The sequence below is a fragment of the Mixophyes fleayi genome, chromosome 10, assembly GCF_038048845.1.
Source record: "Mixophyes fleayi isolate aMixFle1 chromosome 10, aMixFle1.hap1, whole genome shotgun sequence".
NCBI classification, from domain to species: domain Eukaryota; kingdom Metazoa; phylum Chordata; class Amphibia; order Anura; family Limnodynastidae; genus Mixophyes; species Mixophyes fleayi.
In genome coordinates, this window is record NC_134411.1 from 74,352,160 (window position 1) to 74,369,609 (window position 17,450).

At 38.7% G+C, this 17,450-nt stretch overlaps 1 protein-coding gene across 6 annotated transcripts in view; it reads left to right on the top strand.

The window, feature by feature from the left end:
* Window positions 1-17,450, top strand: part of CHD9 (chromodomain helicase DNA binding protein 9) — a 128,920-nt gene that overhangs the window by 58,075 nt on the left and 53,395 nt on the right. For all 6 annotated transcript variants that reach the window (XM_075188867.1, XM_075188868.1, XM_075188871.1 and 3 more), the window contains 5 exons: window positions 3,140-3,474; window positions 9,250-9,358; window positions 10,369-10,515; window positions 14,315-14,383; window positions 14,467-14,522. In XM_075188867.1, coding sequence (XP_075044968.1) covers window positions 3,140-3,474; window positions 9,250-9,358; window positions 10,369-10,515; window positions 14,315-14,383; window positions 14,467-14,522 — 716 coding nt within the window. The remainder of the gene's footprint in view (window positions 1-3,139; window positions 3,475-9,249; window positions 9,359-10,368; window positions 10,516-14,314; window positions 14,384-14,466; window positions 14,523-17,450) is intronic.

A 17,450-nucleotide genomic window follows, 5' to 3' on the forward strand; every position in this document is an offset into this window, starting at 1 on the left:
GATAATGTTAGACTGGCTACTTTTCATGATGTCCTATATATGAACTACGGACAGTGTCGTTTAAAAATGGTGGAAAGCTCTCTTATTTTAATATGTGCGTTACTTAGTAAACCCACAAATACAAGTAATAAAGCTAAAAGTAATGTATCTGAAATAAGTGGACTGTTTATACTGAGGTAAATGTATCCAGCATAACATCTATTTAATATCTGGCACGTTTTGATATTCTCTCTATATTCTGTAACGGGGAGAATGGACAGATCCGTGCATAAAAGCCTAAAGCTTTGTCGAGTTATGTGATTGGCAAGGACATGGAATTGCCCCGTACATGTTAGTGGGTGCGTTACCACCATGCTTCATACTTTAACATGTTCTCTTTTGGATTGTTCCTATTTGGTATGCTACATTCATGTGTACTTCAATTGCTGTTTTAAAACGAAAAAAGAAACATAGTTTTAATGTGTCGCCAATATAAAATGCTACTTAGCAGTGTTAAAGTTGCTCACTGTATGTTTGTTTTTGTTTTTTTGTTTTGTTTTTACAGTCCTGGGTAAAAATAGAATTTTATAGATTTAAAAAGGTCATTGCAGTTACATTTATATGTGTGAAAAAGACACTTCTGTCATGAGGTAAAAAAAACGAAATCAAAATGGTGGAAAGGAAACAAATTCCTTATTTTGTGTTCGTATGTGGTAAAATGTTTGTTGCAGGCAAGGAAACAACATATTATAGCAGAAAAAAAGGTTGGGAAACATTTAAACTGTACAAATCCAAAGCATTCAGGCAGCTTCCCTTATTTGACACTTTTAAGAATCTTACATTTTTTATTATTCGTGAGTCATACATTAATATTCGCAAAGCCCCACAAAAAGATAGATATAGCATGCCTATATAATTTATACAAATTAAACTGAAATATCATTTGACTAATAATGCCCAAACAGCCAAGGTCAATACTTTGTTGAATCACTTCTGGCAGCCAGTACAACTTTTTTTTCGATATGTCTCTATTAAAGCTCCATTACCACTTAGATAAAATATTAGGTGCTCCTCCCCTCATTGGAGCTCTGGGTCCGCTACTTGCAGCAGTGTTAGATAAGACTATGCTGATTGATGTATACTGTTAGTTCTGTAATGTCACAGCTGTGATGTCATCATGGAGTTCCCTGTGTGAAAGAGGAAATCTGGAGATCGTCGGCACTCATAGACCCTGTGTACCTCAGTTTAAAGGTTACATTTTGCTAGAATTGTATAAAACAAACTGGGAGGAATCGGTAAAGTGCCATTTTTATTTATTTTGATATCTCACCCCTCCCCCCCCCCCCTCTAAAATGTAGCCATTTAGTGCTATATAAATTCATTAGGGTATCTAAAGTGCTCTCTTTAACCAACAAATGGCAAAATTGTAAAGTGTTAGTTTTTTCATGAAGGTGTGGAAGATTAAGGACATTGTTACCAATATAGAATAGACCTGCACAGCAAGCAGCAAAAATGTTGTATTTTGCTAAAGATTAAAAAACACATATTTATAAACATGACAGTGTTTCAATGACTAAATATTAGTCGAAGTTTGATGTAACAAATCCCTCTTTCTATCCCTCCCTTACATTTGCCCTGGAGAGCATTCTGTACAAAGTGTGCCTACTATGCTAATGAATCACTGGGCAGTGTCTTGTCTCCCCCGGTGGCCTTCCGTGGTACATCTCACTGGTCCAAGTGCTGACACATAGCTGGCGAGGCGGCATCAGCGAATCGAAGCTCTGCCCAGTAGGAGGCTAACTGCCCTCCTAGAGAGTCTCTCCCAGGTGAACAAAGGATTCAGAAGAATATATTTTCTTTTGCCCTAGGGTTCTATTACTATATGTTTATCACAATTGAGGCAGAGGATAGTCAATTAAAGTAGCCTTTAAAAAAAAGGACATAGGTGCACTGAAAGTATAGAGAAGAAACAAAACAAAACACTAAAGTTGCATTATATATATTCTTTTCAATGTTTTGATTCAAAGAAGTCCCTTGTATGTAAAAGAAAATGGAAGATTACATGTGAGAAGCACAGAAAAACCTGTCGTACTTTATTGGGAGGAGCCTTTTGACCACTGGAAGTCTCATGTGTGGATCAAAATATGAAAAAAGAAATGTTTGGGCCAAGCATGTCATCGAGAACATACACTAGTTTGCAGTATATTGGTTTTTCCCCACTTCCGTATAGTAAGCATGTGAGTGCAGTGCACCTGAATGGACACAGTGCTCCAGGTCGCATCATTTATTTAAATGGACCCTGTTCCGTACGTAGATACATCCTGCTTCGCTAATGGTGCCAAGTACTGATCTGTAATCTGCGTGTCTCAGACTTTGGATGCTGGCATCATATTTGCAGTGGATCTTAAAAATAAAATGGTGGATTAATTTATTTTAATAAGTTCTTCGGTCTCTTGTAGAAGATGGCAGAACTTGTAGGGAATGCAGAAAATGATTTGCTTCCAGCTCGCAGACTGGGGCTTTGAAATGAAATTGTGGATTAATGGTTTTAATAGTCTCCATTCCCCTCTCCTCACTCCAGCTGTGTGCAAGGTAGCAAACTGGGTGGGGAATTCAAAGAAAGGTTTGCTTCCAATTCATTTATATTGCCCTAGCTGAGTAAAGGGAAGGGCACCACAAAAGTCTGTTTTTTGGCTGGTCTATATTTAATTGTATTATAGGATCTTAATTAAAATGACAAAGGTGTTCTCTCCCCTGTTCTCTGACCTCTTCATTCTATTTAACTATATTACGTAATTACTGTCACACTATCACGGCAACCAGAACCAGTACATTCTAGTGATATTTGGTGTAGTCTTCCTTCCACACTTTGATGAGATTAGTGCTGCCAGAAGTGTTTGCATGATCAGTAAAATGTAACCCACAACCCAGGGGCCCAACTACTAGAATGGTTAGAGTGCACTCTCGATTTGATAAGCGAAGACAGAAGACCAGAATGTAACTACTGTCAGCCGCTATAAATTCAAACTTTTCGGTTCTCTTAAATTCTGGGAACTTCAGATATTTTTGTGTGTGGGTTTTTTTTTTTTAAATGTGTTTATTTAATTTGTAAGTTGCCTCTTATGACCACATTTTAATAGCTCTCCATCTTCTTTCACAGCCTCCCTGCTCCAGAAAGCTTGATGGTTCTCGGACCTACCACAAGCTGCCGAATTCCAAGGTGAGATCGGCGTCAGAGAGGCGCCCCAAAAAGAAACCTGACTCTGAGAGCAAACAGGAGAAAGCTAACCGGATCATCTCCGAAGCAATTGCCAAAGCCAAGGAACGGGGCGAAAGGAACATTCCCCGGGTCATGAGCCCTGAGAACTTCCCTAGTGTCTCCTCTTCAGAGGGTAAGGAGGAGAAACGGGGGCGAAAAGCAAAGTCCAAACCCAAGGAGAGCAAGAAAACCAAAGCTGGCCTGACTTCCAAACTAAAAGAGAAGAAGAAAATTGGGTAGGAACCACTAATTGTTTATAAGCTATAAGCAGATCATTGACATTTTAATTCTATATGATCTTCTCAAAAATGTTTTTTTATTTAATTTGGGAATGAGGTAATGATGCTTTTCATAGTTAGGTTTACGGTATTATACCCTCATCTCCCACCCCCACAATTTCAGTTGCATAAAAAATTTCTTGGCATGAATTGCACATACTTGCCTACTCTCATGGAATGTCCGGGAGACTCCCGAAATTTGGGTCGGTCTCCACGGACTCCCGGGAGAGTGGGCAAGTCTCCCGCATCTCTCAACTGCCTAGCCTAGATGATGCGATTTGTGGTGAATCACGTCATTTTGGCCCCGCCCCCTGCGACAAACTGCATTTCTGTAGCTGGTGGCGGGGCCAAAATGATGCGTTTGACCGTGCCCTGTCCCCTCCCGCCCTCTAGTCACGCTCCTCTCCCGGACTACACTTGCCAAAAGTAGGCTTGTATGGAATTGCATTATATAAGAAACTTTATTTTTATATGAATAACGCTTTGTCATGTCTTGTAAAATTGTTTTGTGAATAATGTTATATAAGCTTCCTGCAAAAAATCATGAGATACAATTTCATTTTAATATCGCTTGATGCAGCAATTTGTTACTATGCTGTAGCTCCTGGTTGCTAGAAAACATTTGCCTAGCTTTGAAAGAACTAACCGTATTTAAAAAGAAAAATTATACAAAAAACCCTTGTAGTATTTTTTCAAATGAAAATAATCGCAGATGAATGTGGAGTAGCGAACGCCGTTTTGTTGTGTATGACGATACAAGCAAACTTTATCTAGCTTCTGTGAGGTTATACAAAGTGCCATTCTTGTTTATCCTCCCTCAGCCCTCCTGCTAATCTTATTCATCTGTGGTAATCTTTATATAATACAGAATTTTGGGGGCAAGGTCTGACATCATCATTGGCTAGTGGCCAGGCCCAGGCTCCACTCTGCTGAGGTCGAGGTGTCCATTGGTGTTGAATAGGCATATGAAATATACAGTGAGGGCAGGGCAGTTGGTGAGCTCTGTGTTGTGACGTGGCATGGAGGAGAGCGTGCAGAAGGGTTTACAAAGGGTCACATTTTATTTATATAAAGGCTAAAAGAGTCCCAGGCCTATATTCTCGATGTTTAGTGGGCAGAAAAGAAATTGCCTTATCATGTTTGTTTGTTTGTGTTATATTTGTTGCTTCAGTTTTTGTATTTACTTATTGTGTGTGTTGTGTTTTTCTTTGTTTGGTTATTGCTGGGGTTGTGTTTGCCTTTTTTGTTTTTTTATTTGTAACTTTAAAAGAATGAAGCTCATCAATGAAATAAATAATACCCTTAATAAAAAACCAAAGGAGATAAAAAGCTTTTAGAAAACCACTCTTCTAACATAAGGTAGCACTGTGCAGTTGCATTGAGATATTGTCCAACGGAGAAACTCGTAATGAAATGCCAGGGATATCTGTAAAAGGAGTCAAATCCAGAACAATATGTCCATCTTGCAATTACCCTGAAAGAAGAGTATACTCCAATCACTCTGATATTAACCAGTATAAAACAGGTTTTGAAAGGATGTTAGTGGCCGGCTGGCTTAAAAGGAACTAAACCGTAAAAAATGTGAAATATTTAAGTGGTCAGACAGTCTGTCAGATGCTTCCCAGACACAGTTCTGTAATCCATGTCTAGTGTAAGGGACTGCCTTAATTCCTGTCCTTTATCAATAATCTGCTGTCAGAAAACATAAGTGCAGTTAACTAGTAGGCCCAAATCTCAGAAACTAAAATAATTACTCTCCAGATCAATAGTTACCCACTAAATGCTCAGGTGACAAAATACTTCCAAGGTTTTGATTAACAGCATCTGCTTTGTAGATCAATCCGTAGGTGTTTTTTATGCACTTTCATCAGAGGAAAGTAGTAATTTACCTCATGAAGCGTTCCCCTTTCTCCTTGTATGCTACATTATACAGCCTGCCATCATGGCAGCTCCTAGTTAGAAATGGCGACCCTGTGGTTCTGATTAAATCGATATGAAATGCCCATTTATCACTTCTAGATGTGAGAACAGACTCTCTCTTCCTTAATCTGGAACTCCAGAATGTTCCAGAACTGGCCAAGTACCAGATTAAAGAGAAGCTATTTGTATAGAATTCCATTATGCTTAAGGTTATATATCTGCTAGAAAATATATTTTGGATAATTTTTTTTAGAGTGATCTTAGAAGAAGAAATTCTAACTGATAATAGCCAGCTTCATTTTTGGTTATTTTATCGGGTGTTTCCCTCTGTGGTGTCTGTTTATGAGCTACTTTTGAAGTGGGCCAAACAGAACCAACTTGTAGCCAATTGTGGACTAGAAAGTTTTTAAAGGGCTAGACCATGCTGAATAGAGATGGAAGCCTCCTTCTTGTGTCCACAGCTCAGGGCAAAAGGTTTCCTCAAAATCATATTCTTTTCTCACAAAAAAGAAAAACGAAAATGTATGTCCTAAAAAGTCGTATGTCCTATGTATTGGTGGATGTTATTAGTTTTGTATTTTTCTTAAAACGGCTTGTATTTTCGGTTTAGTGGTCCCTTTAAAATCACAACAAAGAAGATAATAGAAATGGAAATATTTGTAGAAAGTCTACGCCGTTGCTGTGAGCTAAATGTCTCAAATGGTGGCACAGGCCAGTAGTTTCTCTGCCACACATCCTGGACTCATGTGGATGGTATAAAAATATACGTTGTGTACATACGCTGCTAATTCCTCCTGCTGGCCTTTCTCATTGCAGTATGTGGGGATTTCTGGCAGCCTGAAGGTTTTTCGAATAGCTCTCAATTTAGAGAGCTGTATCACACACATCGTTATGCAGGTTTAGTAAAAAAAAAAATGGCTAACCTAATAAACAACACAGATTATCATTGTGACTTGAGGGGAAAGGGTTTTGAAACAGCTAAGCCATGTTTGAGGAAACACAAATAAATCCTCCTAAAAAAATAAAAAATTATATATATATATTTACTGTGCATGTCATATTGTGACCCCCATAAATACTTAAATATGGCAGTAGAATACCTCTCTTGAGGAGCAAATGCTGTGTTTATGTCTTAACTGTTCCATCTCCCGTCTGCATACAACAAAGAGGGGGAGTGAACTGTTCAGGTGCCCGCAGTGTCTGTGTCACTGCATTGATGTAAACTAATTGCTTTGACTATACAATACAGCCTGCCTCTTTGCTTTCATTTGAAAAAGCAGGCGATGCAAAGCCATTTGTATTCAGGTAGCCGCTTAGAATTCATAGCCGAGCTAGTAATTATCAAATCTGCAGCGTGAGAGATATGTGTTTTTAAAGACAGCCTTCTCTCCGTGATTTCCTTGGGTTCCCCCTAACAGCAACCTGTGATTATCCTCTTAGTCTCCCGGCTTTTCCAACTGATCAGAAGCTGTTTTGTAGCAATTGAGTTCCCTTTCTCGGCACTGCAGGGTGCTGTTAGGCAGGAGAGAGATGACAATAGTTGTTGTCATTAGTAAGGCCTCAGTGTCAAGATGCATTCCAGCGCAGAACAAGCAGGTGGAAAGTTATTTTAACGTTTTGTTTATAGTGCGCCAACATTCTGCTCGACACTGTATAGAAAATGTATTTCATTCAGGTCCCTGCTTAAATCTTAATCTACCTCCAACAGGCAGACACACACATTAGAGCCAATTTAGTACACACACATTAGAGCCAATTTAGTTAGAAGCCAATTAACCTATCCGTATGGTTTTAACTTTTGGGAGGAAACCAGAGTGCCAAAAGGAAACTCCCCACAGATGGCACCCTGGTTGGATTTAAACCCAAGGTCCCAGAGTTGCAAGGCAGCAATTCTTACTACTGTGCCATTGTGCTATCTTTTGTTTTTATTAAAGACGCTCTTTATTATTTTCCATATTTATGCATTTTGTAAGTGTGTGATTACCATTCAATAGAGTGACTTTTTTTTTTTACCTGTCCTATAAATGCTTTGGAGGAATGGTTTAGTATCAAGGAGTGTGGGTAAGACTTAATTTGGGGGGTGGGGTGATTTGACATAACTGGCAGTCTGGCAAGGGTCTGAGGGACAGAAAATATGAGCAGTAAGTGCACAAATGTAAACAATCAATCAATGTGATATATTAACACAAAGGGCAGAGAGTATTATAAATGATTAGATAGATATGTAATAGGGCACAGATGTACAGATGTGGTCTCTGCTTTATCCCTGAACCTTACTGTTAGTATCCTGTTCTTTTCTCGTTTGTGTTAAAGTGGGCATGTACAGCTAGTGACCACCTTTCTAGTACTACAAAGTATCCCCCTTTGCCCCAAGAACAGCCTGAATTATTTGTAGCATGGATTCAGCAAGGTGCTGGAAAACATTCTTTGGAGATCCTGGTTCTTGTTGGTTTCTAGCATCACACAGTTGCTGCAGATTTATTGGCGGCTCATTCATGCTGTGAATCTCCTTTTCCACCACAGCCCAATCGTACTCTTGGATTGAGATCTGGTAATTGTAGAGGCCACGAGAGTATCCTGAACTTATCATGTTTATGGAACTAGCTTGAGATAACATGTGCTTTGTGATATGGTGTGTTATCCCAGCCATTAGAAGATAGCCACATAGGGATGCACATGGTCTGCAGCCAACAATACACAGGTAGACTGTGGCATTTAAACAAAGCTCAGTTGGTATTAAGGGGCCTAATGTGTACCAAGAACTCGTTCCCCACACCGTTACACCACTGTCAGCCTGCACTAGCAGGATGGATCCATGGATTCATGTTTATTTCAGATTCTGACTCTAACCTCTGCATGTTGCAGCAGAAATCAAGATTTGTCAGACCAGGCGCCTATTCGCCTTCAGCTTTGGTGAGTCTGTAGCCTCAGTTTCTTGTTCCTTGCTGACAGCAGTGGTACCCGGTGTGGTCTTCAGCTGCTGTAGCCACACTTTAAGGATCAATGTGCATTCTGAGATGCTCTTCTGCATACCACTGTTGTAGCGTAGATATGTGTTACTGTCACCTTCCTGTCGGCTTCAACCAGTCTGGCTATTCTCCACTGGCCTGTCTCGTTAACAAGGAATTTTTTGCCTACAGAGCTTACGATCCCTGTATGTTTTTGATTTGTTTTTTTCTTTTGTGCGCCACTCCCTGAAAACTGTAGAGAATTTTGTGTGCAAAAATCCCTGGAGATCAGCAGTTTCTGAGATGCTCAAATCACCCTGTCTAACACAAGTAATCATTCCATGGTTAAATTACTTGGATCACATTTCTTTCCCATTCTGGTGCTTGGTCTGAACGACAACTGAACCTCTTGACCATGTCTGCATTAAGTTACTGCCACATGATTGCCTTACTAAATATTTGCATTCATGAAGAGATATAAAGGTGTACTTAATGTGGCCATTGAGTGAGTGTATATTATAGGTCTTGGGCCACATACATATTTTTATTAAAAGGTAATTCAGTTGTTTGACTATTGTCTTGGTAAGTGGGGTCCCTTGTTATGCAAGGTTTAGTTTTGAGTGATGAACTTATGAACATTACATGTGGAAAAAAAAGGTTGTATATTAAGATAGTGCTGTAACAGCCTTAATGTGTATATTTACTGCTTACTTAATTTGCCAGTGATCTATAATGTTGGATATAATTATGTGATCACAGTAAAATAGTGAGAAAATGGTTACATTGCACGTGAAACCAGAAGAATTAGGTTACCAAATTTTACTGGTGGTTTCCCTTCTAAACACTTTCTTTTTTACCCCAATAGTAAATTAATAATTACTCTGGGTCGCAAGCAAAAAAGAAAGATTGAATCATCGGATGACATTTCTGATACGGAAACAGTTTCTCGGACTCTGAAAGACGATGATCCTCAGGTGAGTTCATTAGCAGTCGCGTATCTTATTGTTTCTGTGTATTGTTATATGAGCGCTAACAATATCTACGTTTAGACATGGTGACTGCATTATGATATTATTTAGATCTCGTTTTAGACTAGATCACCTCTGCCAAGAGAGTGTAACATTTATCCCAATTTCTTCTAGAACTGTTCAGGAAAAAATGCTATTCTGAACCAAGAACCTAATATAACTGTAGATGTTTATTAACATAATGGGATTTCAGGCCCTGGTTACAGGAAATTAGTTTGATCTGTATGTGGCAAATTATACAAAGGTGTTCCTGTCCCATTAATACAAGTGTATGTAATCTGTTACCTTTTAAAGTTTCCATGAAAATGTTTTATTTGTTTAAATATAAATCACTCTCCTTTTTTTTCTGTTTCTGTTTTTTTTCCTTTAAAGCTGCTATTAATGATTTGCAGTTTGATAAGTAATATGTGACTACCATAGCAACCACAGTAATGTGACCTATTTAGTGAGCAGTGAAGATTTGAAACAGTCCAATACTCTTAAATGTTTGTTCACAGCACAATCTTCTCCTTCCTCTGCTATTCGGTACATGGAGGGAGGGTTTTTTGACTTGAGATCAGGTAACCCTCTCCTTAGGTTATTGGCTTCAGTGCCAAAACACAAATGCTTATGAGAGACTCTGCAGCCATATAATTCACCACCCCACAGAGAACTTTTGCGCTGTGGGAGGGGACCTTAGAAAAATGACCTGGATTCATGTTAAACTGCTACAGAACTTGCTGGGAATAACGCAACGGTGTAGGATTGCAGCATTAAACAAGACAAATATAGATGTTTTACTGATTACTAAATCCTGGTGTTCCTCGGCGTTGCCCAAAATTTTCTATCTACACAAGTGTTTCAAGTAAAATGGTAAATCCACTAAAGATACTAAGATACCGGTCATTCACTTAATGGTTTAAGCCTTCATATATTCATGTTTTTGTGTTTCTTCCTTATTTGTTCTCTCTTTATAGAAGCGGAGATCAAACCGGCAGGTAAAGAGGAAGAAATATGTGGAGGAAGGGGAAGGGAAGCACTCTGAGGAGGAACCAAAGGCCAGTGTTAAAACCAAGAAGAGTGCAGCCCCACTGCCAGCAGAACAGCCTTTGCAGCTCTTTGTGGTACGTGTTTGTCCCCTACTCATTCATATATTGAGCATCATTTTATTCCCAAATACAGGGACTTTGCAGAGGTTCTTTATAAAACGCACTTAAAATGCTTTGCTTTTAGACCGCTGCACCTTGATGGTCCGCTGTGCGCACTACTCTGCTCTCCGGAGACCCCCTCCACAAGCTAGAATCGCTCCAGGAGGCAGAGTCTGAAGAGGTGCAAATGTTAAATGTCACATCAAAAGTTCAACCTCCCATCATTTTAGAACCACCCCTTTCATTAAATTATCCGTTTCCGTTTTTTGTCCTAAAAAATACCTCTCAGATTAGGCTTATGTTTGGCTATATTTAATGATGAGAGGGAGGGGATATCGGGACTGTCCCTAATAAATGTGACATTTCTGCTTCTGTTGGAGTTATGTTTGTCTTTCTATATTGGGAAAATTAAAGCCTTTGAATCTGCTTCTTCGACGAACTGAACTAGAGGATGCAACAAGTGTTAAAAGAACCTTGCACTAGCTCTCACGCTTTACTTTTGAGTGGATATGGCTGTGTGCCCTTCTTGCACAGCAAACAATGGCCGTAGTCGCACCGTCTCATCCCCTTAAAGTTCAATAGTCTTACTTTACATAATATATGTTTGTTCTGTTCCATAAAACTAGGTTCATTGGTGCACCTACTCCATACTCACTGCGCCCAGCTCTTCCCATCAGCGGTGCAAATGTTAGTCTTCTTGCTCATTTGCTCATATTAAGGCACACAACAACACCAAAGAAGATTTTGCAGTACACCTTGGTGCTTTGCATTTGGTCTAGTATGGGAATCATCCTGCATTATGATTCTCTTGCTGTACGTGTAATTGATATTTTCTTATGTCCTCCCCGTACAATTCCGGCCCCCATGAAGCAGCTGTATAGAGGGTTGCTGCTCAGGTCTGGTAATCTGGTATACATTCTACAAGACAGTGGGTGGAAGCAACAATTGTAAATCTGTAGGGGATGTCTGTCAAATACAATTCTTGTTAATGCTTTTAAAAAACATTTAACAATATAAAAAAGAAAATGTCCACAAAGGTGGACTTATCCTTTTAATTCATATGTATCTACCAACAGGACCAAGTTATTGTAATCATATATTCTTTCTGTGTAAAAATACCAGTTCTGACCCAAATAGAATCATGTATGTGTATGTATGTATATACAGTCAAGTCCATAAATATTGGGACATCGACGCAATTCTCATATTTTGGGCTCTATACACCACCACAATGGATTTGAAATGAAACAAACAAGATGTGCTTTAACTGCAGACTTTCAGCTTTAATTTGAGGGAATTTACATCCAAATCCAGTGAACAGTGTAGGTATTACAATGGTTTCTATATGTGCCCCCACTTTTTAAGGGACCAAAAATAATGGGACAAACTAAACAATCCTACATCAAACTTTCACTTTTTAAGACTTGCAAATCTGTTGCAGTCAATTACAGCCTGAAGTCTGGAAGGCATAGACATCACCAGATGCTGGGTTTCATCCCTGGTGATGCTCTGCCAGGCCTCTACTGCAAATGTCTTCAGTTCCTGCTTGTTCTTGGGGCATTTTCCCTTCAGTTTTGTCTTCATCAAGTGAAATGCATGCTCAATCAGATTCAGGTCAGGTGATTGACTTGGCCATTGCATAACATTCCACTTGTTAGCCTTAAAAAACTCTTTGGTTGCTTTTGCAGTATGCTTCGGGTCATTGTCCATCTGCACTGCGAATCGCCGTCCAATGCGTTCTGAAGCATTTGACTGAATATGAGCAGATAATATTGCCTGAAACACTTCAGAATTCATCCTGCAGCTTTTGTCAGCAGTCACATCGTCAATAAATACAAGGGAACTAGTTCCATTGGCAGCCATACATGCCAACGCCATGACACTACCACCACCATGCTTCACTGATGAGGTGGTATGTTTTGGATCATGAGCAGTTCCTTTCCTTCTCCATACTCTTCTCTTCCCATCACTCTGGTACAAGTTGATCTTTGTCTCATCTGTCCATAGGATGTTGTTCCAGAACTGTAATGGCTTTTAGATGTTTGCCAAACTCTAATCTGGTCTTCCTGTTTTTGTGGCTTACAAGTGGTTTACATCTTGTGGTGAACCCTCTATATTCACTCTTGTGAAGTCTTCTCTTGATTGTTGACTTTGACACATATACACCTACCTCCTGGAGAGTGTTCTTGATTTGGCCAACTGTTGTGAAGGGGTTTTTCTTCACCAGGGAAGAAATTCTTCTGTCATCCACCACAGTTGTTTTCCATGATCTTCCGGGTCTTTTGGTGTTGCTGAGCTCTCTCCGGTGCTTTCTTTCTTTTTAAGAATGTTCCAAACAGTTGATTTGGCCACACCTAATGTTTTTGCTGTCTCTCTGATGGGTTTGTTTTGATTTTTCAGCCTAATGATGGCTTGCTTCACTGATAGTGACAGCTCTTTGGATCTCATATTGAGAGTCGACAGCAACAGATTCCAAATGCAAATGTCACACCTAGAAGCAACTCCAGACCTTTTACCTGCTTAATTGATGATGAAATAACGAGGGAATAGCCCACACATGTCCATGAAATAGCTTTTGAGTCGATTGTCCCATTACTTTTGGTCCCTTAAAGTGGGAGGCACATATAAAAACCATTGTAATTCCTACACCGTTCACCTGATTTGGATGTAAATACCCTCAAATTAAAGCTGAAAGTCTGCAGTTAAAGCACATCTTGTTAGTTTCATTTCAAATCCATTGTGGTGGAGTATGGCGCCCAAAATATGAGCATTGTGTCAATGTCCCAATATTTATGGACTTGACTGCATACTTTCTTTGTAGAACAATATACTAATCCATTATCATTTTGTCGTTAGAGTGACATTAAAGGCACACTAAACCGGTCTTTCCACTGCTTTGTATTTGCCTAATGCAAATATTAGGTGATCTATGTATTATAAAAGTTTTCCATCCCTTCTGTAAGAAGTCTGCTTTTAGAGTTTACTATTGAGTGGAATGCCATGATTTATCTCTGTCCCATGATCCCTTCTTTACTTAAAGTATAATACACACCCCCTCTCACTTGTTTACTGTCAGGAATTTGTGAAATACTCATCCCTGGCACTTGATCACGGTTAGTTCTCCTATTGAAGCTAGAACTATAAATGGAAAGTGCTGAAGTGCCAGCCGAGTGTTGATCAGTTGGTTGGGCAATCGTTCTCTTAGAGGTGTTGGGAAGCTTGTATTTCTAATTTTTCCTGCAGCAGGAGGATTGATCTTTGCTCAGGCTTCAGAAGAGATGAAAATCTAACAAAATGTTGGGGGTTCTGGACTCTGATTCCCTGTTGTATTGTCAACTGGAGCCAAGTTGGGCGTTGAACTACAATTCCAATGGACTATGTTCTGAAGCACTCCTGTCCATGTTATTCATGTGTGATAGTGATACAGTAGTTTTGTGTTGTGGCCTAGGTCTTCTGCTGTCAGTGGTGGTGGGCTAAGGGGGGGACACAACTTTGACAGCAGTATAATATAATTTAAATAATCAGGGTCTGAATATATGACCGAGAACAGAGGAAGTCTAGGCATTTACAATCGTTCTGAAATAATAGCCCAATGTGAGAGATTTTTATAATTTTGTCCGGCATATAAAGCCCTTTATACTATGCACGATCTAGAAAAATAATGTTTAGGACTAGAATACGGAAAGAGCAAAACAAACATATTTGCATTAAATTGTGGTTATGTTATTAGCGGCAGGACAAAAGGGTTGTAAACGAGCTACTACTGTTTCCTCAGGAGAACCCCAGTGAGGAAGATGCTGCCATTGTGGACAAAATTTTATCCTCGAGGACCGTAAAGAAAGAGGTGAGGAACAGGAATGGCTCCTGATAAGTGACCCCATTCAGTTGTCAGCAGGTTGCACAACATTGTCTGCATTTGTGTTTCAGACTCAATCCGGGATGTTGGTTGACGCGGAGGAATTTTACGTCAAGTATAAAAACTAGTAAGCCTTATAGTAGATTATATTGCTTGTTTATTTCTCCTAGTTTTTGTAAATGTTTTCACAATTCCCCACACTGCATTTAGACTTTAAGGATATGTATTATGTGTACCTATTTATTGTGTGTGTTTTTAATCATTAACGGGGGAATTCAATTGACCGTAAGATATTTCTTTTTTCCCCCGCAGTGTTGAAAACCCGCGTGGGATTTTTTTATTTTTTTTTAACTGCTATAGTGACCATTTTTCGTTAACACAGTGTTTAAAACTTGTGCAATTCAATTGAAAAAGAGGTAACTCTGTCCCCGCGCGTTAATCATTGGTGTTTAACGCAGTCATGTATAACAAAAAAAAAAGGATTGGATTGCATTACACAACCATTCTATTTTGATAATATCTACATTATAGTACTTTCTTTAGCATCTTTTTTTATTTCACTATTTTTTACTATAGAACCATCTATACCATGTCAAAACACAATAGTACATACATGTTTGTACAAAAAACATACATTAATATATTTAATTAGTAATTTTTAATTTTTTGGGGTTTATTTTTTTTTTTGTTTATATTTTTACAACAAAATCAACTTTTTACATGTATGCATTACTAATAAACATAGTTTATCATTTTCTTTTACATTATTACATGATTTCAAGTAGTTTTCTTAAGTTTTCTATTTTTAGCACACCCCAAAGAGGTGCGAGATAAAACGGCATATTGGCCTGTTTTAACGCGCCGCGTTAAAAAACAATTGAATAGCTTCTAACGCGGTGGGCTCTCGCCCGCCCTATACTTTCAATAGACCTTCTACTGGAGCGCGAGAGGACTATTTCATTAAAAAAAACGGAGCGTTAAAAATGGAATTGAATCGCGGGTAAAGTTAACCGCTCGAAAATTATAACAAAAAACAGCGTTAAAATGACTTTAACGCGGTGTTAAAAAAATATCTCGCAGTCAATTGAATTCCCCCCTAAATCTATATTTGCTAGATATTTAAAATTGGTGATTTTGAGTTGATTGACTCAAGACTGCCAAATGGTTAAATTTTATTTATAAAGTGCCAATTCAGTAGTGTTTTACTAAAGGCAATAACTGTGTTCAAGATCTAAGTAAACTTAGAGAGACTACGTGGTGAGGACTACACCCACAAAGGTTTACAGTCCAAGCTAATAGGACCTTAGCCGGAGTCCAGGAAAGAGAACTATGAATGTAATGAATTATGATATATGCGGATTGTTGTTCAATTGTAGCATGGTTGAGTAGTACAGTCTGATATCTCATTGGTTGAGATGGTTGTGAAACTCTAGGGGTGCAGATTTAGAAGCTTGCGAATATGGTTGTCCAAATAGGTGAGGTGCAAAAGAACATTCGATGCACCTGAAGTTTTGAGGTAGTGAATTTCAAAGGTAAGAATGTATGATGAGATTACCAGAATGAATGACAAAACGATATGATCGGATAAGTGGAGATGAATGTTTGGAATATTTAGAGGATATGTATGGTGGGACAGAACAAAGCTGTTTAGGATAGTATTAAAGAATTGATTATAGAAGATACAGAGAGCCAGTGCATGTAGATAAAGTGAAGGAAAGCAGATGAGAATTGGTAGCTAAATCTGCTTGTAGAGTCTGATAGAGGACTCTACAATTATGTTTAAGACTTCCCGCATGCAAACATTTTATGGATTTTATTGAACAATCTAATTCATAAGTCTTATCATTGAATTATTTGTACACACATGAAATACTTTAAATATTATAAACTTGTATACACAGAAAACCAGCCTCTTAATCATGATTGATTGAATTGTTTTCAGGTAATGGGCGATCAAAAATTAGCTGAAACTTTTACATTAATCAGTTAGATTGCATCGTTTTTAGATCATATACATACCGTACACATGGAAATAATTGTCTGAGTAGAATTTAATCAGTGTATATGTGTGCAACTTTTGGTTTCTAAGAAGAAGGTTACAATAGCTCAGATGGGAAATGATATAGTAAAGTTTTGTTGGCCTCGGGTGAAAGGAATTTGAACAGTTAGCTTAAGATACATTTGGCAAAGATTACATCAATGCAATAGACCTGAGTAGGGTAGTTGATGGAATTGTTTATTGAATTAATGGCTTTGGGCAGGTGGAAGATGTTGAGACTCAATAAGTTTGAAGAGGTCAAGAGAGATAACGTTGGATACCGTTATCCTGTTCCAGTTACACAGGAACCTCATTTTGCAACATACCTAATTGGATAAATAACGGCATTACACTTGTTTTGTGGCTATGCACACTACCATATCTGGCAAATTTCTAGAAGTCATTACAATGTTGCTACTTCATCTTCAGTAACTGAGGAGGATGAGTGTGGTTTGTTTAGTGCTGGTACTGTGGCTATGCTAGTTGCAGTGTGTGGGACAGACCTGTCATTTCTGAGAGGAACTATTTTCTTTGGGCCGGTGACACCTGTGTTTAAGAGGCAGCATATTTATGCTGCTTACCATTGCTCAGGAACATTTTCAGGATCATTTTCATTTTTGAATTTCTATCCACTGCTTTGATGATGAAATAACTTTTTACAGTGTGCAGGTGACAGGTTAGAGCATTTTACAGCCATTGCAGCACATGTGGATTTCGACGGGTTCTGTTTTTTTTTTATTTTTTTATTATTTTCTACAAGCTGAAAGTGCTGTATGAGTGTTAGATGCTATGAAACGGTTAATGTGACTGCAAACAGCTTAATATATATCTGCATATCATAAGACACCTAAAACGCTGTTTCCAAAACACCGTTGCAAACCGAGCCTCAAAGTATTGAGATGTGAATGGTGATGGAGGTACAGAAATGAGATCTGCAGGGAGTGGAAGGTGTCTATAGACTTTATGGGCCGTGTGGGTGTTTGGTTTGTTTTTTCATTGGGTTACATTTTATACAAA